Source organism: Cetorhinus maximus, chromosome 34 (genome assembly GCF_964194155.1).
Source record: "Cetorhinus maximus chromosome 34, sCetMax3.hap1.1, whole genome shotgun sequence".
Classification (NCBI taxonomy): Eukaryota; Metazoa; Chordata; class Chondrichthyes; order Lamniformes; family Cetorhinidae; genus Cetorhinus; species Cetorhinus maximus.
The window spans coordinates 10,848,894-10,870,292 of NC_135912.1; the positions used below are offsets into that span (position 1 = coordinate 10,848,894).

General features: G+C 50.5%; 1 protein-coding gene across 1 annotated transcript in view; it reads left to right on the forward strand.

Annotated features, from left to right (window-relative positions):
• Window positions 1–14,670, forward strand: part of LOC144671783 (protein mono-ADP-ribosyltransferase TIPARP-like) — a 19,385-nt gene extending 4,715 nt beyond the window's left edge. The window contains exons 2-6 of the mRNA XM_078533817.1: window positions 903–1,662; window positions 5,743–5,905; window positions 8,143–8,333; window positions 10,562–10,837; window positions 13,925–14,670. Of these exons, the coding sequence (XP_078389943.1) occupies window positions 935–1,662; window positions 5,743–5,905; window positions 8,143–8,333; window positions 10,562–10,837; window positions 13,925–14,375 (1,809 nt within the window). The 5' untranslated portion in view covers window positions 903–934 and the 3' untranslated portion in view covers window positions 14,376–14,670. The remainder of the gene's footprint in view (window positions 1–902; window positions 1,663–5,742; window positions 5,906–8,142; window positions 8,334–10,561; window positions 10,838–13,924) is intronic.
• Window positions 14,671–21,399: the final 6,729 nt, after the last annotated feature.

Consider the following 21,399-nt stretch of genomic DNA (forward strand, 5'->3'; position numbering starts at 1 on the left):
AGGGTCCCATTGACTGTGGATGGACTGAAGGTGAATAGATTAAACGGGAAAGGAGATACCAGACTCCAGCCCCAGTCAGCACTGATCGATGCTGGGTCAGTAATGAGGAACGACGCCATGGCTTTGGGTTAAGGAAAGACGAATATTGGGATAATAGTTCAGTAGTTATATTGCTGGTATATCTTCCTTAGGAAATTGGATATATATCCAGTGAGGAAAACTTGGGGATAGAGCAGGGGGGAGTGGGGCTAATTGGATAGTTCATTCAAAGAGCCAACACATGAGCAATCAGCTGAATGGGCTGTTGTGTAAGAATCTAGGAAGAATAATGCTAAATCGAATCCTCCCATGACTGCTTGAGAAACTGAATTCCGTCTTTTTAACAGCTGGGTCACAGCCAAAGGGACCACATGACAGTCAGACTGTGGTTCACCTGATGTGCCTTTCAGGATAGGAACCTGCGATCCTTACCTGGTCAGCACCTCTCAGTGACTGCAGTCCCACACCAACATGTTTCACTCTTAAGCTCCTCCAGCCCCCTACAACCCTCCGAGATCTCTGCGCTCCTCCAATTCCGGCCTCTCGAGCATCCCCCCGACTCCCCATCGCTCCACCATTGGCGGCCGTGGCTTCAGCTGCCTGGGGGCCCTGAGCTCTGGAATCCCCTCCCTAAACCTCTCTGCCCTTTGACCCCTCTAAGACGCTCCTTAAAACTGACCTCCTTGACTGAACTTCTGGTCACCTGCCCTTCATATCTGCTCATGGGGCTTGGGGTCAAATTCCATCTGGGTGCATGATTGCAAATTGCCTTGGGATGCCTGATTACATTAAAGGCACAATATAAATGCAAGATTTTGCTGGCCTATTAATATAATTATTTTTTGTTTGTGTTTGAATGCTAGGGCTGCTTAACAAGGACCCAGGAAAGGAATAGATGGCAGGACAAACAGGAGCAACAGCAGCCACGCCATCACCCACTGCAGCTCGAACCCGGGTCGATCCACTGGTCAAGATCTCACTAGTCAAGGGTCATTCGTTGGATCAGCTGAGGAGGAAGAAAGACACCGAGCGATTGCTTCGAACTCTCAAGCACCTGATCAAGAAGGAGCGAGTTGGTGTGATCCACAAACCAGCCTTGACAGCCAGGCCCAGGCCCCACCCTCACTCGGGCCTAGCGAGCTTTGATGGGCTGACTCCTGCTGCCAACCAGCCATGTGACCCGTGGCAGGCGGCCAAGCAGATGGACCTCCAGGCCTCCGACCTCCTGGGGCAGGCCTCTCTGGCCCCGGGCAGGGACTTCCCATCCACCGAGGCTGTGGAGATGGAACTGAGGGAGGCCGAGAGCCTGGGCCGGCCGACTCCAGCCTGCGAGGCCCCGGCCTTGGCCGAGGACGAGATGAGCCTGGACCGTCTCCTGGATGTCCTGACCCAGCTGCAGTATCACACGCGCCAGGACGACGGCGTGTGGATCTGCTCCCGGTTCCTGGTGGGCTGCTGTCCCAGTGGAGACTGCTGCCCAGGCCACCACACCGCTTTACCCTATCACTGGCAGCTGAGGAGGGCCGATAGCCAGCGCTGGGAGAGCGTGCAGGAAGATGCCCAGGAGACACTCGAGAGGCTCTACTGTGACCCAGATAAAGAGAAAATAACCCTTCGCTACAGGTGAGGTTTTAGGCACCAGACAATGGTTACAGCACAGAAGGAGGCCATTCAGCCCATTGTGTCCACGCTGACTCTCTGCAGGAGCAACTCATCTAGTCCCACTCCCCCTGCCTTTTCACAATAGCCCTGCAAACCTTTTCTATTCAGGGAATTATCCAATTCCTTTTTGAATGTTTCGATTGACCCTGTCCCCACCACTCTCTCAGTGCATTCCAGACCCTAACCACTCGCTGTGTGAAAAAGTTCCTCCTCATGTCTCCTTTGCTTCTTTTGTCAGACCCCTTAAATCTGTGTCCCTCTGGTTCTCGATCCTTCCACCAATGGGAAGTTTCTCCCTCTTTACTCTATCCAGACCCCTCATGATTTTGAACGCCTCTATCAAATCTCCCCTCAACCTTCTCTTCTCCAAGGAGAACATTCCCAGCTTCTCCAACCTATCCACGGGACTGAAGTCCCTCATCTCTGGAACCATTCTCGTGAATTCTTTCTGCGCTCGCTCGAACACCTTCACATCCTTCCTAAAGCGTGGTGTCCCGAACTGGACACAATACTCCAGCTGAGGCTGAACCAGAGTTTTATACAGTTTGAAGATAACTTCCTTGTTTTTGTATCTAATTCCCTGTTTATAAAGCCCAGGATCCCATATGCCCCTCCAATTGTGTGCTCAATCTGTCCTGTCACCTTTAATGAGTTTTTGGGATTAGTAGAGGTGGGACTATGAAATGAGACAGCAGTCCCACTCTGGATTGTAAACTGTGGTTTCGTATGTGCGCGTGTCTGTATGTGCGCGTGTCTGTATGTGCGCGTGTCTGTATGTGCGCGTGCGTCTGTATGTGCGTGTGTGTCTGTATGTGCGCGTGCGTCTGTATGTGCGCGTGCGCCTGTATGTGCGCGTGCGCCTGCATGTGCGCGTGTGCCTGTATGTGCGCGTGTCTGTGCATGTCTGTCTGTGCACATACATGCGTGCACACACACGGGCGCACATACGTACACATACAGACATGGGCATGTGCGCACACACACAGACGCGTGCACGTGTGTGTGTACACATGAGCGCATCTGTGCATGTGTACGTGTACAGGCCTATGCGTGTGTGTGTGTGCGTTTGTGCACGGGATAAATCCATGCCCGGTTGTGTAGGAGATTACTAAACTCCAGTTTGGTTTCTGTGCCACACTGATGTTGGGGGATGTGCCCACAGACTGGGTGTGGAGAGCTGCTGAGTGGGTTCAGGTCCGACATCCTCAGAGGGGCAGGAGGTTGTGTGTACAGTTCATCTCAACGTACTCGGTCCAGAACAGGTCTGCCCGCTTCCAGGTGGCAGGGCCATGGCAAGGACAGTAACTCAGCTCCGGCTGTTAACTGGGGTGGGAGGGAGGGTCCGAGTCTCTAACAGGGAGGGGTGGGTGGTAGGAGGAGCCCTCCTGGGTGCTGTGAATTCCTATTCAGCCTGCGTTCTGTGAATCTCTATCCCCCCTGTGATGAACAATCAGTCTTTCTCGCGATGCAGGAAGAACTTGCATTTCTATAGCAACTCTCGACAGTCCAACCTGTTTCACAGCCAGTCAAGCACTTTGAAGTGTAGTTACTGACCCAGGAAACACTGCAGCCAGTTTACACGCACAGCAAGATCCACACACACCCATGTGTCACCTGCTTTTAGTAATACTGGGTGAGGGATAAATCTCTACCCCAGGGAGAATGCCGCAGGTAGGGATCATTGGACCTTCTGATCACAACAAAGATGGGCAGCCAGGGCCCTTGGTTTAATGTTTCACCCAAATCGGGGTCTCGATTTCAGTGCACCCCAGGGTGGGTCCTGCCCCCGAATGTTGGTTGTTTTCTCCCACGGGGGCAAGACTGAGATTAGGAACTCGAACCACTGGCTGATCTCTCAGTGGCTGACCCGCCTGTCACTGGAAACAGTTTCTCCTTATTCACTCTATCCAAACCCCTCATCATCTGGAACAGCTCGATTAAATCCCTCCCCCCCCCCCCCCCCCCCCAACCCCTTAACCTTCTCTGCTCCAAGGAGAACAATCCCAGTTTCTCCAGTCTCTCTCCACATGAACTGAAGCCCCTCATCCCTGGTCCCATTCTGGGTAAATCTCCTCCGCGCCCTCTCCCAGGTCTTGACATCCTTCCTAAAGTGCGGAGTCCAGAATTAGGATGGAACATGGGAAACAGGAACAGGAGTAGGCCATTCAGCCCATCAAGCCTGCTCCGCCATTCAGTAAGATTATTGGCTGATGTCTAGACACAGTCCTCCAGCTGAGGCCTAACTCAGTTTTAAAAAGGGTTAGTGCTCCTGCCTTTCAAAGTACTGGCGGTTTGACCAGCAAAGTTTGGGCTTGCTTGAATTCTGTGGGCCTGGAAGGTTGCAAAGGGACTGTTGGAATAAACAGTTTGGGATACCCGCAAATTGATGAATGGGGAATGAATCCTCACCCATTCCACCATCCAACAGGTTTGTGGGCATCGGGCACTTATTGCCCTTCCTCATTACCCCTTGAAGGTAGTGCTGGACCTTAACATAAAGCCGGGAGGTCATTCAGCCCCTCTATCCTTGCCCCGCCATTCAATAAGATCATTGACTGATCTTCACTCTCAACACACACCAAATAAAAAGAAATAGGAACGTTGTGATGTAAGATGGGCTATTAAACAATGGAACAAGATCAAAAAATCACAACCTGCAACAGCAAAATATTTAATAATTATGTTGCTTCAGTATTTACCCAAGGGGGGCGTGGATCAAGCGGCCATACATTGGAAGGTGGGATTAGAAATTACATCATTGCATTTTGGCGTTTGATATTACAGAACTTGAGTATTGCTGAAAAAAGAGACATGTCGAAGCTTTTCGTTTTGCACTCATCAGGACACTCGCAAGAATATCAATATAAGGGGGACAAACAACAATTTATACTGTATGTGAAGAGAGTGCTGATTGGTTGGCATGTAGACTCTGATTGGTAGAGGTGTTGCCATAGAGAATACACCAGTGATGGTGGCTGAGGAATGAACCAGTGAATGGCTGTCACTTATTTTGTTTAGCTGAAACGGGTGCAATGTGTCTACATGTTCTTCCTGTCTGCAAAGACAGGGCCCCGTGTATTGATATATGTAGCTTCCAGTACACGCAAAAGCTTTGACACGTCTCCTTTTTCGGCAATAATTGTATTTAAAATAAAAAGAGAAATATTAAATAAATGTATAAAACTCAGAGGGTGTAAACCATATGTGTATTTTAAAAGAATTCAGAGAGAGCAGAGACACTATTACATATATTTAGTAATCTATCTGTTGAAGGTGTAATGTCAGGGGACTGATGGATCACTAATGTAATTCCTGTATTTAAGAAGGGGGACAGAACATATCCAGGAATTTATAGCCCAGTCAGCCTAATCTCAATGGTAAAGAAAATAATGAAATTCTTACTAAAGGAGAGAATAGAAAAACGTCTATGAATCACTCTCCCTGCTGACACAAACTCCTGTGAATCACTGCTGGCTGGGTCCTGTAAGACACCCCCTCAGCACTAAACTGTGTTCGGTGGAAAGATCCAGGAGTTTGAACCAGAGACAGTGAAGGAACCAGCTGGAGAAGCTGTGTGGACATGGAGGGAGCAGGGATTCCATGCTGCACCTTGTCCTCCTACCCAGCTACCAGCAGGTTTAGGAAGGCCTGTCCGGGGATTTAGGAAGGCCTGTCCGGGGGTTTAGGAAGGCCTGTCCGGGGGTTTAGGAAAGCCTGCCCGGGGGTTTAGGAAGGCCTGTCCGGGGGTTTGGGAAGGCCTGCCCGGGGGTTTGGGAAGGCCTGCCCGGGGGTTTAGGAAGGCCTGCCCGGGGGTTTAGGAAGGCCTGTCCGGGGATTTAGGAAAGCCTGTCCGGGGGTTTAGGAAGGCCTGTCCGGGGGTTTAGGAAGGCCTGTCCGGGGGTTTAGGAAAGCCTGCCCGGGGGTTTGGGAAAGCCTGTCCGGGGATTTGGGAAGGCCTGCCCGGGGGTTTAGGAAGGCCTGTCCTTTTTGACAGAACCACATTGGCCTCCAGCTTAATGGTCACTTTGCTTTCCACCTCAGGGGTCGGAGTTTCACCGTAGACTTTGACCAAATGACCATTCAGGACGAGACATTCGACAGGTTGAGGCGACTCAGCACCTCGGACGTCGACCCCTTTGACATCTTCCGCACAACCTGGAAATACTACTGGAGAGACACGTTCGAATGGAAGGAGTACTTGCAGGTAGGAACTGGCTGTCGTTACAGGGACAGAGGGCATGAATCAATCTCAAAGGCCAAATCGATCTTGAGGAGGACTAGATGGGAAACTAGCTGATCCCTGGAGCAGAGCAGGTTAAGGAGAGATTTAATACAGGGTTTGATAAAGCAGTTAGGGAGTGAATGTTCCCAGTGGCGGGAGGGTCGGTAACCAGAGAGAGACAGATTGAAGAGAATCGGGAAATGAGCCAGAGAGGGAGATGAGAATTTTTTTTTCACTCAGTGAGTTGTTGTGATGTGGGAGGCGCTGCCTGAAAGGGCGGTGGAAGCAGATTCAACAGGAATTTTCAAAAGGGGGAATTGGAGAAATATTGAAGGGGAAAAGAGGGTGTGGGGGATGGTGTAGTGGGTCTAATTGGATAGGTTTCCAAAGGGCTGGTACAGGCCTGATGGGCTGAATGGCCTCTAGCTGTGACCTTGGCCTGGTCTTAAATATGATTAAAGTTTCCTGAGTCTAAATCGAATCTCTAGACATTTCCCCCACCCTCTCAGCTGAATGAGCCATTTCACAAACATGTGGAAACAGAGCAGTGTTTTGATTTTAATTTCAACATTCTGCCTGAGGGGCTGAGGAACTGCACCCAAGAGAATATCTTCCTGTCTGTGCTGGCCCCTTCACTCTGGTGATTGGAAGATTTATAATGTAGCGCCCACTCCAATCCAGGTAAAATGGCGATTGATCCTTCAAGTTGGGGAGTACAGAAACTTAGTGATTTAGAAAATGAGGAGTAGGGTAGAGTTAAAACCCAGAGCAGGAAATGCCTTGATTATTTTAATCATGGGTGTGTCTTGTGATATTAATTTGCTTCACCTTGACGGGATCTATGGTGAGAATTCCTGTCTCTGAGTCAGAAGGTACAGGGTTCCAATCCTGCTCCAGACAGTCCCGTGTGCAAATTGAGAGCCTCGAACATCCTCTCGCTGGATAGGATTAACCCGTGCCGAGACATCGACTGGTTGGAAGGAGAGTTTATGGGACAGCCTGTTCCCCAGTGGACGAGTCCCTGCGCCACTGCCATTATCAGTCAATATTGGGGACCCTGCAGTAACCTTTTCAGAATGGGTTTGGCCTGGGCCAAATATCATCAACTCAGCAAAACTAGAGGCCAACCAAATGGCCCAGGATCCTTTTCTTAATTCTTTCAAGGGATGTGGGCGTCGCCGGCTGGGCCAGCATTTATTGCCCATCTCCAATTGCCCTTGAGAAGTTGGCGATGAGCTGCCTTCTTGAACCGCTGCAGTCCATGTGGTGTAGGTACACCCACAGTGCTGTTAGGGAGGGAATTCCAGGATTTTGACCCAGCGACATTGAAGGAACGGCCGATATATTTCCAAGTCAGGATGGTGAGTGACTTGGAGGGGAACTTCCAGGTGGTGGTGTTCCCATGTGCCTGCTGCCCTTGTCCTTCTAGATGGTAGTGGTCGTGGGTTTGGAAAGTGCTGTCTAAGGAGCCTTGGTGAATTCCTGCAGCGCATCTTGTAGATGGTACACACACTGCTGCTACTGTGTGTCGGTGGTGGAGAGAGTGAATGTTTGTGGATGGGGTGCCAATCAAGTGGGCTGCTTTGTCCTGGATGGAGTCAAGCTTCTTCAGTGTTGTGAGAGCTGCACTCATCCAGGCAAGTATTCCATCACACTCCTGACTTGTGCCTTGTAGATGGTGGACAGGCTTTGGGGAGTCAGGAGGTGAGTTACTCGTCACAGGATTCGTAGCCTCTGACCTGCTCTTGTAGCCACAGTATTTATATGGCTAGTCCAGTTCAGTTTCTGGTCAATGGTAACCCCCAGGATATTGATAGTGAAGGATTCAGCGATGGTAATGCCATTGAACGTCAAGGGGCGATGGTAGATTCTGTCTCGTGTTGTGGGTGAGACTGTACCCCAGTAACAGCTTTGCAAGAAATGAATCAATTCACAAAATGGTTCCTCTGTCTTGTATCCTCTCTCTCTCTCTCGAGAGAAGACTGTGAACAGTAGAGAGATATGCTAAGAACAGAAATGGCCTCCCTTACCCTTGACCTCATCATCAGGAGTGTTCGATGAGGAGCGCAGTGGTGATGCAATAGGGATTTGGGCATTCGGAAGAGGAGTGCGTTCTTGATGTTTGCCTTTGGGAGGTCTTTCACTGTTTCTTTTTGGTGTTGTCTTTGAACACTTTCTCTCCATCCCAATGCCTCAATCTCTGAACTTTGTCCTTGCAGTCACTTTCCCAGTATTTTGAAGAAGCCCTTCAACAAGGCTTTGGTGTGAGATACTTCATGATCAACCAGAGTCAGAGATACAAAGTGGACCTCAACATTGGATATCAGCAGAACATCACCTCAGGCACGAAGAGAACCATCCGGAAGCGGCCTCTCTTCCAATCAATTGTCACCCTCCTACCCTACCTCAAGTGAGTGCTTTGTGAGTCCCAGAGGTGGTGCCACAGTCACTGGACTAGTAATCCAGGGGAATGTTCCCGGCCCTGGGTTCGAATCCTGCCACAGCAGATGGTGAAATTTGAATTCAATAAGAATCTGGGTTGTCGATTGTTGTAAAAACCCACCTGATTCACTATTGTCCTTTAGGGAAGGAAATCTGTCGTCCTTACCCAGTCTGGTCTCCATGTCACTCCAGACCCACAGCAATGTGGTTAACTCTCTTAAACGCCCTCTGAAAGGCATTCCGTTCTCAAGGGCAATTAGGGATGGGCAATAAATGCTGGCCCAGCCAGCGAAACCCACATCCCGTGAACAAATAAGAAAAAGGCCAGTGTTGGCAACCATTACCTCAATCACCTCATGTTGACCAAGTTATATTTACTGAGTCTGCCTCCTGAAAAGTCCTAGCAAGGTACACATTTGTACCAGAAACCTGCACTGTGGGTGTACCTACACCACATGGCCTGCAGTGGTTCAGGAAGGTGGCTCAGCACCACCTTCTCAAGGGCAACTAGGGATGGGCACAGTCTGGGGCCTTCATATTGTCAAGTCAGCAAAACTAGTGGCCAACCAAATGGCCCAGGATCCTTTTTTTAATTCATGGGATGTGGGCTTCGCTGGCTGGGCCAGCATTTATTGCCCATCCCTAATTGCCCCTTGAGAAGGTGAGGGTGAGCTGCCTTCTTGAACCGCTGCAGTCCATGTGGTGTAGGTACACCCACAGTGCTGTTAGGGAGGGAATTCCAGGATTTTGACCCAGCGACAGTGAAGGAACGGCGATATATTTCCAAGTCTGGATGGTGAGTGGCTTGGAGGGGAACTTGCAGGTGGTGGTGTTCCCATGTGTCTCTGCCCTTGTCCTTCTAGATGGTAGTGGTCATGGGTTTGGAAGGTGCTGTCTAAGGAGCCTTGGTGACAATGCCCAAATTCCACAAAAGAATTTCAAAAAAAGAAAAAAAAAAGGTCACTAATAAATCCAACGGGGAATTCAGGAGAAACTTCTTTACCCAGAGAGCAGGGAGAATGTGGAACCCACTCCCACAGGGCATTATGTTGGATATCATTGGCAGGAGAATCCCATTCTTTGATGTCACTATATTTGCCTATGCCAATTCTTTAGATGCATTGTCAATATGAGTCAAGGTTAGACCATTAACTCCAGAAAAGGAAAATCTAATGGAGGTTTTCAATGCAGAGGCGCCAGGCCAAAGTCAATTTGCAGCAAAACTGATTGGTGAGACTGTAACTAGGAGAAATTGAGAGAGGGAAGAGAATTATTAATAGACACAGAGGCTTTTGGGTCACGGTATATTGGAGCAGACCCAATGAGGGAAACGGAATGGAAGGGAAGTGGTGAAATATCTGGGCACGGGGCGGGGGGGCAGGAAGGTTTAAGAGTTTGGTGAATGGGGCAGCTCTCCCAGGGATTAATCTTTGAATCGGGGTATGGGGGCAGCAAGGGATCGGCCCTGCGTAGGGAGTGTCAGCGCGGGGTCAGCGTCGGCCCGGGGTTAGTTATCAGCCTGGAGTTAGTATCTGGAGTGAGACTGGAACCCATGGCCTTCAAACTTGAAGATGCAAGCATTCTACCGGCTGAACTACAGCTGAGAGAACAGGAATGGGAGGGGATATGGTGGTGGTAATGTAGCTGGGCTAGTAGCCCAGAGGCCTGGGCTAATCCCCTGGGGGATACGGGTTCAAATCCCATCACAGCAGCTGCTGGAATTTCAATTCAACTCATAAACCTGGAATTGAAAAGCGACTCTCAGTGACGGTGACCACTAAGCTGCCATCGATTGAACCTGTCTGGTTCACTAATGCCCTTTAGGGAAGGAAATCTGTTATCCTTACCTGGTCCGGCCTACATGTGACATCCACAGTAAGATGGTTGACTCTGAAATGGCCAAGCAAGCTACGTGCCCAGTTCATGGGCAGTTAAGGGGTGGGTGACAAACGCTGGCCTTGCCAGCGACCCCAACATCCCAAGAGAAGAATTTAACAAAAGGAAAATGGTGGAGGTTTGTATTAAGTTAATATGGTGAATTGGAAGTCAGGTGGATAGACATGGTCCATGGAGCCAGTGGACATGTGGGGAGAAGGGGTGCTGTTTGCAATCCCATTCATTCCACAGGGAGCTGTGAGCTTATGTTTGACCTTCCTCAAGTGAGTAATAACTAATGGGGAGTTTTTGTGTTTTCAGGACGCTGTCTGGGTCATCAGAGACAAACTCATCTCCATCTGATGTCACCTTGCTGGCTGCTGCCAAACCGGCTTCTCCTGACTGTGAACGGACCTACCCGGAGACCTGGATTCCCATGGACCCCAGTGTGGACTTTATCAAGGTGCCCATGGCCCTGGATGACAAGGCTTACAGGGTAGTGTACAACCTCTTCCACAAGACCATGCAGGAAACAAAATTTGTCATCCTGAGTATATTACGGGTGCAAAACCAATTCCTCTGGGACAAGTACACCAGGTAAGGAAAGTTTATTTTCAAACTTGCATCCTTGTTTTCAATTCCCAGCATGGCCTCGCCCCTCCCTATCTCCGTAACCTCCTCCAGCCCCCACAACCCTCCCTATCTCTGTAACCTCCTCCAGCCCCCACAACCCTCCCTATCTCCGTAACCTCCTCCAGCCCCCACAACCCTCCCTATCTCTGTAACCTCCTCCAGCCCCTACAACCCTCCCTATCTCCGTAACCTCCTCCAGCCCCCACAACCCTCCCTATCTCTGTAACCTCCTCCAGCCCCCACAACCCTCCCTATCTCCGTAACCTTCTCCAGCCCCCATAACCCTCCGAGATCCCTGTGCTCCTCCAATTCTGGCCTCATGAGCATCCCCCCGATTCCCATCGCTCCACCATTGGCGGCCGTGCCTTCAGCTGCCTGGGGGCCCTGAGCTCTGGAATTCCCTCCCTAAACCTCTCCGCATCTCTCTCTCTCTCCTCCTTAAAACTGACTTCTTTGACCGAGCTTTGGGTCACCTGTCCCCAGTATCTCCTCATGTGGCTCAGTGTCAAACTTTATTTGATAAGCGCTCCTGTGAAGCACCCTGGGATGTTTGACTAGGTTAAATGCGTTATAGGAATACAAGTTGTCATTTGGATAGACTTTGAGGTAAAGGTTCAAAGATGAAGAGACAGAGTAGAGGGAGCGTCACACACCACGAGTCTTGGCTAGACGCACGGTGTGGTTCCATGACGCACGCTCCCATGTCCTGAGCCAGAAAGCTGTGGGCTCAGGTCCTGCCCCAGAGAGACTTGAACTAGCAGGTGATACTTCCTGCACAGAACTGCGGGGGTGCTGTACACTCACAGGCATCTTTCAGATCAGGTGCTAAACCAAAAGCCCCAGCTTCCTCTCCGACAGATGTAATGGATCCTGCAGTCACTGCTCCAAAAGGAGGACAGGGGAGTTCTCCCCAATATGTCCTGCACCCCTCCAGCAACATCATGTTACCCTCACGTTACTGTTTGTAGGAGCTCAGGGCTACAGGAAGTCCCAAAGCACTCTCTCCGGCCATGAAATACTTTTTGAACTGCTGCAGGAAACACAATTTGCACACAGCAAGATCCCACAAACCACAATCTGATAATGAAGCAGGCGTTGGCTGAGGGGTAGAACATCAGAGAGAGCCCTCGCCCGCCCCCTTCCCCCCACCGAGGTGGCAGACGAGACCTCTGCCTGATGTCTCATCTGAAAGATGGCACCCCAGACCGTGCGGCACTCCCTCAGTACTGGCACTGGGGATGTCAGCCTAGATTTTGTGCTCAAGTCTCTGGAGCGGGGATTGAGCCCACAACCCTCTGACTCGGGCAAAAGTGAGCACAGCATGAACCACAGCTTGGCCAGAGTCACCCAGAACCCCCAATCCAGGTAACCTTGCAGTAAGATGAAGGAGATTGCTTTGCTCTGAAAGCCTTCAGTTGCCGATGGTCCAGTTAAGCCTGGTCCCTCTGTAGGCCTGAGCCTCGGGACAGGAAATGAGGGAATGGAGTGAGGTAAATTTTTGTAGGATGGAGGTAATGATCTCCTCCCACAGCTTCAATGCTGCTCCTCCTCCTATTTCTGTCAGGTCACCCGGTGGGTGGGGGTAGGTGGCTTTTAACCACCTCAGTGCTCTGGCCCACACTCCCAGGATTCGTACCCATGTAGAATAGGAAGCCATTCAACCCCCTCGGCTAACTCCACCATTCTATATGCTCATGGCTGAACTTCTCTACATTCCCGCACTGTCCCTAATTCACCCAATTCCTTTAGAGTCCAAGAATCTCTGGATCTCTGGTTTTGAATATTCTCCACAGCCTCTGGGGTAGGAAATTCCAAAGATTCACCACCCTCCAAGTGAAAAAATTTCCCCTCATCTCAGTCCAAAATGGCCAAGACTGAGACTGTGCCCCCGTGTTCTAGGTTCCCCAGCTGGGGTGGGGGACAACCTCTCAGCGTCCACCCTGACAAACCCTCCCAAGAAATTTATACAATTCATGGAGAGGTCGTCTCTCATTCTTCAAAACTCCAGAGAGAGCTGGCCCATTCCACCCATCGAACGGAGGGAACGGCTGTCCAGTCGGAGAGCTGCTCGTTGCAATATTAAAGGGAAGTCCTGTCTCGCTACTCAGGTGGATCTTTAACCTCCCTCCGCTGTGAAAGAGAGCAAGAAAGGGTCCTCAGCACAACTCTCCCCTTCCAACATCGCCATTTCTGCTTGTGGGATCCCTCTGTGCGCACAATGCTTGCCAGGTTTCCCGAGGCAAGTGACTGACTGTGGCTCCAGTGTCACTCATTGTGTGCTGCAGCTTCTTTGGGTAGGAGGAACCTCTTTCCAAGGGTGAAAGTACCTGCAGTGTGTTAAATTCCACACCCTCAATTGCTCTGAGCTGCTGGCCCATCGTTGCTGATCTTCTCCATGGGGTGGGGGGGGGCGGGGGGATCAGCTTACAGCGAATCCAGCCCAGCTGAATACAAGTTGCCGTGATTCCTTCCCCAGTCAAACAGCCCCTTGCTGTCAGCCTGTCAAGATTGGCTGCTTGCAGGAGATGGGCTTTGGCCTTTGCCCTATCAATGGAAACCACCCAGAGTAGCACAGAGTGACCTTTCAGAGGTCTTTAAAATTATGGAGGGGTTAGTTCCTATGGGCCATGATGGGCCGAATGGGCTTCTTCAATCTTTCTGTGTTTCTTTGACAGGGTAGGCGTTTTGAGGTTAGTAACAGAGATGCATTAAGAAGAAGAAAACTAGATATTAGAAACTGAATAATGAAGAATTTACAGAAAAGAAACAGGCCATTCAGCCCATCTGCTCCGTGCTGGTGTGTCTGCTCCACACAAGCCCCCTCCCACCCCCCTCATCTCCCCCTATCAGCCTACCCTTCTATTCCTTTCTCCCTCATGTGTTTATCCAGCTTCCCCCTTAAATGTATCAATACTATTCACTCTCTGGGTGAAGGAGTTTCTCCTGAATTCCCCACTGGAATGTTGAATGGTTTGTGTTGTTCAAGGGGAGGAGGGACAAGGATTGTTGTGTTTTTTTCTCTCTCTCTCAGTCTTTGCCCTTTCCCGACAGGAAGAAGCTGTACATGGCTAGCAGGATGTCGAAGCAGGACAGAATGCTGAGTGAGAAGCACTTGTTCCACGGGACTTCCCAGCCCTCCATCGACGGCATCTGCAAGCACAACTTTGACCCTCGAGTGTCCGGGAGACACGCCACTCTCTACGGTCAGGGCAGTTACTTTGCCCGGAAGTCCAGTTATTCCCACAGGTACGCCCAGCGTTCCGAGGAAGGGGTCCATTATATGTTTCTGTCCAAGGTTCTGGTTGGCAAGCACACGGTGGGGAAACCGGCCATGCGGCGACCCCCCCCGGTCATCCCCAATGACCCCAGCAGCGACCTTTTCAACTCTTGTGTGGACAGTGTTTACGACCCACAGATCTTCGTCTTGTTTGACAATGACCAGTGCTTTCCTTATTTCGTGGTGAAGTACAAAGAGGTGGAGGACAGCGTCGTTGTTAGATGATGGGCCGCCCATTCCCTCCTCTGTCGCCACCATGTGGGACTCGCTTGCGATGCCACCAGCTGGGAGGACAAGGGGCAGCTCGGTGCACAGGAACACCGGTACCTCCGAGCCTCGCACCATCCCGACTTGGAACTGTATCAGTCACCGTCGCAATCCTGGATCTCCCTCCCTTCCTGTACCTACACCACAGGGACTGCAGCGGTTCAAGAAGGCAGCTCGCCCCCACCTTCTCAAGGGGGCAATTAGGGATGGGCAATAAATGCTGGGCCCAGCCAGTGACACCCACATCCCTGTGAATGAATAATGTTTTTGAAAAACTCTGGGGTCTGTGATAAGGCAATGTGTCTGTGCGAACAAAGAGACAGGTGGTGAGCCAACAGTGCCTCCTGATTCTCATCTATCTCCTTCCCTCCATTTCCATTCCCTCGGCCTAGATTCTCCTGCCTTCCTTGGCACTGCCCCTCATCAGGACCTGACCATCCCAGGAATCCACTTTAATTTCTTCCTCTTCCTCACGTCCTGGGACAAAACAAGCCCAGGTTAGTGTTTGGTAGAACGAATCCGAGGTCCTTTGACTGGTGCTCGAGGCCTTTTCCTCTCTTGATCTCCTTCAGAACGGGTGGATGCCATTCAGCCCCTCCAGCCTGCCCTGCAATCCAATGGATAATGGCTGATCTGGGCTTCCTCTGTTACAGTGGATCTGATGCTCCATCTCAGGAACACAGGGGTTGTAAAGACCAAGAGTCGTCTCATTTGTTTTCTAGCATCCTGGGAGTCACATGACCCCATGAGAATGGAGCAATTGACCAATCGCAGTGATCAACCTCTATCAGTGAGTCTACAACCGGCCCAGGCAGGAGGGTGAGGACACCCCCCAGCCCAGAGTTACCTGTTCCCCTTAAACACGACAGAGCCACACAATCAAATTCTTCCTGTACCGTACCATCCCAAAATCTTATTGGTTGAGGGAAGACTCCTCTTGTCTTTCTAAACACGCATGGTGATTGGATATCTGGGCAGGTCAGAGTCCTGCAGAAACTGACACTAAAACCAGTTCTGCAGGTGATACTCCACCCAGGTAAACTCTTCATCTCATCAATAGTGTTTGAAAGGCCCGCAAGGTCCCAGGATCTCCCTCCCCCTCCCTCCCCGCCCTCTCTGTCTCTCCCTCTCTCTCTCTGTCTCTCCCTCTCTCTCTCTCCCTCTCTGTCTCTCTCCCCCTCTCTCTGTCTCTCTCCCCCTCTCTCTGTCTCTCTCCCCCCTCTCTCTGTCTCTCCCTCTCTCTCTCTGTCTCTCCCTCTCTCTCTCTGTCTCTCCCCCTCTCTCTCTGTCTCTCCCCTCTCTCTCTGTCTCTTCCCCTCTCTCTCTGTCTCTCCCTCCCCCTCTCTGTCTCTCCCCCTCTCTCTCTGTCTCTCCCCCTCTCTCTCTGTCTCTCCCTCCCTCTCTCTCTGTCTCTCCCCCTCTCTCTCTGTCTCTCCCCCTCTCTCTCTGTCTCTCCCTCCCTCTCTCTCTGTCTCTCCCTCCCTCTCTCTCTGACTCTCCCTCCCTCTCTCTCTGTCTCTCCCCCTCTCTGTCTCTCCCTCCCTCTCTCTCTGTCTCTCCCTCCCTCTCTCTCTGTCTCTCCCTCCCTCTCTCTCTGTCTCTCCCCCCCTCTCTCTGTCTCTCTCCCTCTCTGTCTCTCCCTCTTACCCCCAGCCTGATTGCCGTTCCACTCTCCTGGGCTCCTCACCTGCAGCTTCCTGTTTAGCTGCTGCTGAGAGTCAGTTTACATGTTCCTGAGTCCTCTCTCTGTTCTTGTCCTACACTCCCACCGCACCCCACAATCCCCCACACCAAAACATCCTGGAGAGTGATCCCTACGTAATGTCTGCCATTAACAGAATCAGGGAATCTTACAGCACAAGAGGAGACCATTCAGCCCATCATGCCTGTGCCAGCTCTTTGAACGAGCTCTCCGGTTAACCCCACTCCCCCCGGCTCTTTCCCCCATAGCCCTGCAAACTTTTCCCCTTCAACTATTTCTCCAATTCCCCCCCTTTAGAAAGTTCCTGTTGAATCTGCTTCCACCGCCCTTTCAGGCAGCGCCTTCCAGATCACAACAACTCGCTGTGTAAACAAAATCCTCCTCATCTCCCCCTCTGGCTCTTTTCCCGATTCTCTTCAATCTGTTTCCCTCTGGTTACCGACCCTCCCGCCACTGGAAACAGTTTCTCCTTTTTTACTGTATCCAAACCCCTCAGGATTTTGAACACCTCGAATAAATCTCCCCCTTAACCTTCTCTGCTCCAAGGAGAACAATCCCAGCTTCTCCAGTCTCCCTCCACATGAACTGAAGCCCCTCATCCCTGGTCCCATTCTGGGTAAATCTCCTCCACTCTCTGTCGAAGGCCTGTCTCCCTCTTGCCAGTAAATGACCGAACGTGTTGGTTTTAATCCGGCTTCTCAGTGCTAAGGAAAGTACACGACTGCTTTGATGGGATCGCTGGTTAGCTTTGCCGTTGAGAGTGAGGTTGCCAATTGTCCCGAGTCCCTTGGAATTAAAAATGAATCTCTGGGGGACCCATGGACAAACGCCCGGGAGGAAACCCATTGGCGGGGAGCTGGGGATGGGTTTTTTTTTAAAAATCCTCTCACGTGTTAGTAATAAAAATATTGGTGAAAAAGCTGCTTGACTGGGATGTACAGAGAGAATCAGAATTGGTGTCTGCCCCCCTCCTCAACCCTGACCACTATGTCTGTCTGAGGCCCCCACCTGCTGGGAACAGTTGGACCCAGTGCCCCTGCAGTGGGATTATCGGGACCCTGTCACCGCTCACAGAGAGGCGGTTCTGCCAAGTTTTAAGTCTGGAATGGAAACTGGAGCCAGGCCAGGTTGGCTTGGTGCCACCATGCTGAAACTCTGCGGCCTGGATTAGCAGCAGTGATGAAGCAAGTGTGGCAAGATGTTAAAGTGTGGCGTGCCAGCACAATGCAAAACAGGAGTGGCAGCTCCTGCAATCTCTAGACTCTGAACCACACTGAGCCCTCCCTCCCTCCCCCCACCACCACCAGCCTGTTCCCCGGGTCTGGCTGCATACACCCTCCAGCCCGTCCACGCCGTGTTAGTCCACGGGAGCTACCGGCGGTTTCTCTTGGAGTGAATTGGCTGGTGGGGCGGGTTTCACCGGTGGGGGGTGGGGAGGAGATCGGGCGAGACTGTGATCCCTGTCAACGGTCTGATGGCCTCGTTGGCAAATCCGTGTTTGGAGTCAAAATCCCGACCAGGCCTTTCAGAAAAGGGAGGCCGTCGGGTAAAACGCTGCACGTCTCGAGGTAGATGGGTTTCAATCTGGCTGGCTTCACTAACCCATCTGTTAAAGGGCAAATATTGGACCTTACAGCACAGGAGGAGACCATTCAGCCCATCATGCCTGTGCCAGCTCTTTGAGAGAGCTAGCCAATGAATCCCATTCTCCCCCAGGGCCCTGCAAAAGTTCCCCCTTCCATTATTTGTTGGAGTGTCTTCCCCTTCCCCTCTGCTTGTGCAGCCCTCCATCAAACCTCGTGTTAAAACAGCCAAGGTGCCGTCACCTGCCTCAGCTCAGACTGGTTTAGATCAAATCCATGGTTGTGTGGACTCTGTGTAAGGTACACAAGGCTTTAAGTAAATTTCCAAGTGCACCTCACAGCCCAGTTAGTATGAGGAAGTTGTGGGGAGAGAAGGAGACACAGAGAGAGGGAGAGAGAGAGAGAGAGAGAGAGACAGAAATGCAAAGAGACAGACAGACAGACAGACAGAAAGGTGCCAATCCAATTTCCTTTTGAAATTATTCATTGTCTCCACTTCCACCGCCCTCGTGGGCAGGTTTAGGATGGTGGGCGGGTGCTGGCAAGGGGTTTTGTACAAGGTTCTTGAGGTGACTGGGGGTGGTGGACCTGGTTTACATTTGCTGAGGAGCCATGTTGCCCATGAGGCACTGTGGTCACTGGATCACGATGGCGGAACCATCTAGGGCAGGAAGAGGCCATTCAACCCATTGAGCCTGTGCCAGCCCCTTGGCTGTGCTATCCAACAGGTCCGAGAGCAGGGAATGGCCAATCTCTATTTAATCGGCCAAGCAAAACAGTTGAACTTTGGGTAACGGGTTGTTAATTTGCCTACATAGGAAATCAGATTTTATTTATTCTGCTGCCTTCTTGACATTTGTAAAACAAAAATGAAAGAAATTTGATGTAATTTTATTCTAAATAACATTGTAAATAAAGTTGGTTTTGATTACTAAAGTGAAGGCTGAATGGTTTCCATGGTGAGCCATGGTCCTCCCTGCCCAAGGCCTATGTTGACACCGGAGAATTCCAAGCCTGTGATGATTTCCTTGGCCTGTTTTATTAATCCTGATATCCAGACCAGAACCTGAGCTCCAGAACCCTCAAACAGGAGATGGATCCTTCAAACCTGTCAAACATTGAGCATGGTCCACACTCTATCTCTCACACACACACAAAACCTGGTATCAAAAACTCGAGATGGACAGAATTCCCATGTCAGGGGACCAGAGTGGCATGAACCCTGCCCTTTCACCTCTTGGAACCTGGCTCCAAATGTTGCCTCGACCGATGGGCAAGCCCTCATCTGGATGGGGCCTACCCTAAATCAGCAGCAATTGGCCAAATTATACAAGCCCCCAGATACAATGGCTGGTTCAGGGGGCAGACTCTCGCCTCGCAGTCTGAAAGTCACGGATTCGAGTCTCGGTCCAGAGGCCTGAGATCCATAATCCAGGCCGAGTGCTGCACTGTTGAGGGTGCCACCTTTCTAATGAAACATTAAAGCGAGGGCCTCTCCACTCTCAGGTGAAAGATCCTATGGCCCCTATTGGAAGCAGAGCTGGGGGAGTTCTACCTGGGGACAATATTTATCTCTCAACATCAGTAATAAAGAACAGGTGGTCTAGTAATTGTTTGTGGGATCTTGCTGAATGTAAAATTGGCTGCCATGTTTTCTGCATTACAACAGCGTCCACACATCAAAAGAAGTATTTCGTTGGCTGAAGGTCATTGTGGGACATCCTAAGGCCTTGGCCCATGGGTATGAGTGGCCATTCTCTGTATGGGAACCTTGACAGTATTGGCAATTTGACGTTGGAGGGCCTCGTGGAGTCCCAACCATGGAAGGGGCGCATTCTAACAGAGGGAGCTGTTAGCTTTTTAATTTGAGTAAAATGCTTTTTCTTTTTTACAAAATTCACTCTTGGAATAAATGCTGACATTTATTACCCATCGTCCAGTCATCCCTTCAGCTTTCATTTGAAGCAAATAGATGGTGTTAAGGGTGGACGGCAGTGGGAGGCTGGTTTGGAGCTGGAGAGTGTGTATGTTTGTACGTGTGCATGTATGAAAGCGTGTGGATGTATGTATGGGAGCGTGTGTGGTTGTATGCAAGAGTGTGTGTGTAGGTGGGTGTATGTATATGAGTGGATGTGTGCGTGCGAATGTATGTGAGTGAATGTGTGCGTGGGTGTATGTGAGGAATGTAGTACGTTGTGTGTGCGTGCGTGTATGAGTGTGGTACGTATGTGCGCGTGTGTGGGTATATGTATGTGTGCGTGCATGTGTGTGTACGAGAGTGTGGGTACACGAATGTGTGTGTGCATGAGAGTGTGGGTACACGAATGTGTGTGTGTGTGTGAGAGAGAGTGTATTATGTGTGTGTGTGTGTGTATTATGTGTGTGTGTGTGTGTGTGTATTATGTATGTGTGTGTGTGTGTGTATTATGTGTGTGTGTGTGTATTGTGTGTGTGTGTATTATGTGTGTGTGTGTGTATTATATGTGTGTGTGTGTGTGTGTATTATGTGTGTGTGTGAGAGAGTGTATTATGTGTGTGTGTGTATTATGTGTGTGTGTGTGTGTATTATGTGTGTGTGTGTGTGTGTATTATGTGTGTGTGTATTATGTGTGTGTGTGTGTGTGTGTATTATGTGTGTGTGTGAGAGAGAGTGTATTATGTGTGTGTGTGTGTGTGTGTATTATGTGTGTGTGTGTGTGTGTGTGTATTATGTGTGTGTGTGTGTGTGTATTATGTGTGTGTGTGTGTGTGTGTGTATTATGTGTGTGTGTGTGTGTATTATGTGTGTGTGTGTGTGTGTATTATGTATGTGTGTGTGTGTGTGTATTATGTGTGTGTGTGATAGAGAGTGTATGTGAGTGTGTACATGTGCTTGTGTCTTTCTGGCTTCTCAAAAACTCACGGGTACAACTTTTAATCAGCTTAAAACAGGAACCACAGAAAAACTCCAGTTCTCACGCTCGCCTGGCTGAAACCCAAAGTCTCGTGCCTTGTGACGCTGATTTCGGTGTGAGAAACTCTGCCGGAGCCAGCCACACAGGGACCAGTCCCCAGGCTCATCCTATTGTTCATCAGCCTGGGAGTGTCCTCAGCCGCCTAGACCAGTTCTCAGCTTTTTATAAAGAAGGTGATGTGCTGAGGGAACATTTTAAAACAATAATGAAAGGCAGCTCCTCTCAGTTCCTCCCTGCAGCATTCCCAACCTGCCGGCGCTCTCCTGCTGATGGTAAAACTCTGCCAGCCCCACACTAACCAAAGCTCCAGCTGACCGAGAGTGGCTGTTTGGTGCTGTTGGTGTGGCTTAGTTGAGTAACACTCTCGCCTGAGTCACCAGGTTGTGGGTTCAGATTCAGGCTGACACACCCAGTGCCGGGACTGAGGGAGTGCTGCACTGTTGGAGGTGCCATCTTGTGGGATGTGGGATGAAACTGAGGGAATAAAGGATCCCACAGCCACAATTGGAAGAAGAGCTGGGGAGTTCGCCTCAGAGTCCTGGGGCCAATATTTATCCCGGGGGCAACATCACTGAAAAAAAACATTATCTCGATGCTGCCACATTTCCTACTACAGGAATCCTTTCATATATCTTTCCCCCATCCCGTGTTCTGGCTCCTATAGTTCCGCAGTTGCCTGTTGCTCCCGCTTCTCTCCTACTGACCCATCCCCTCTGAATGCAGGAGGCTGTCAATGAGCTCTT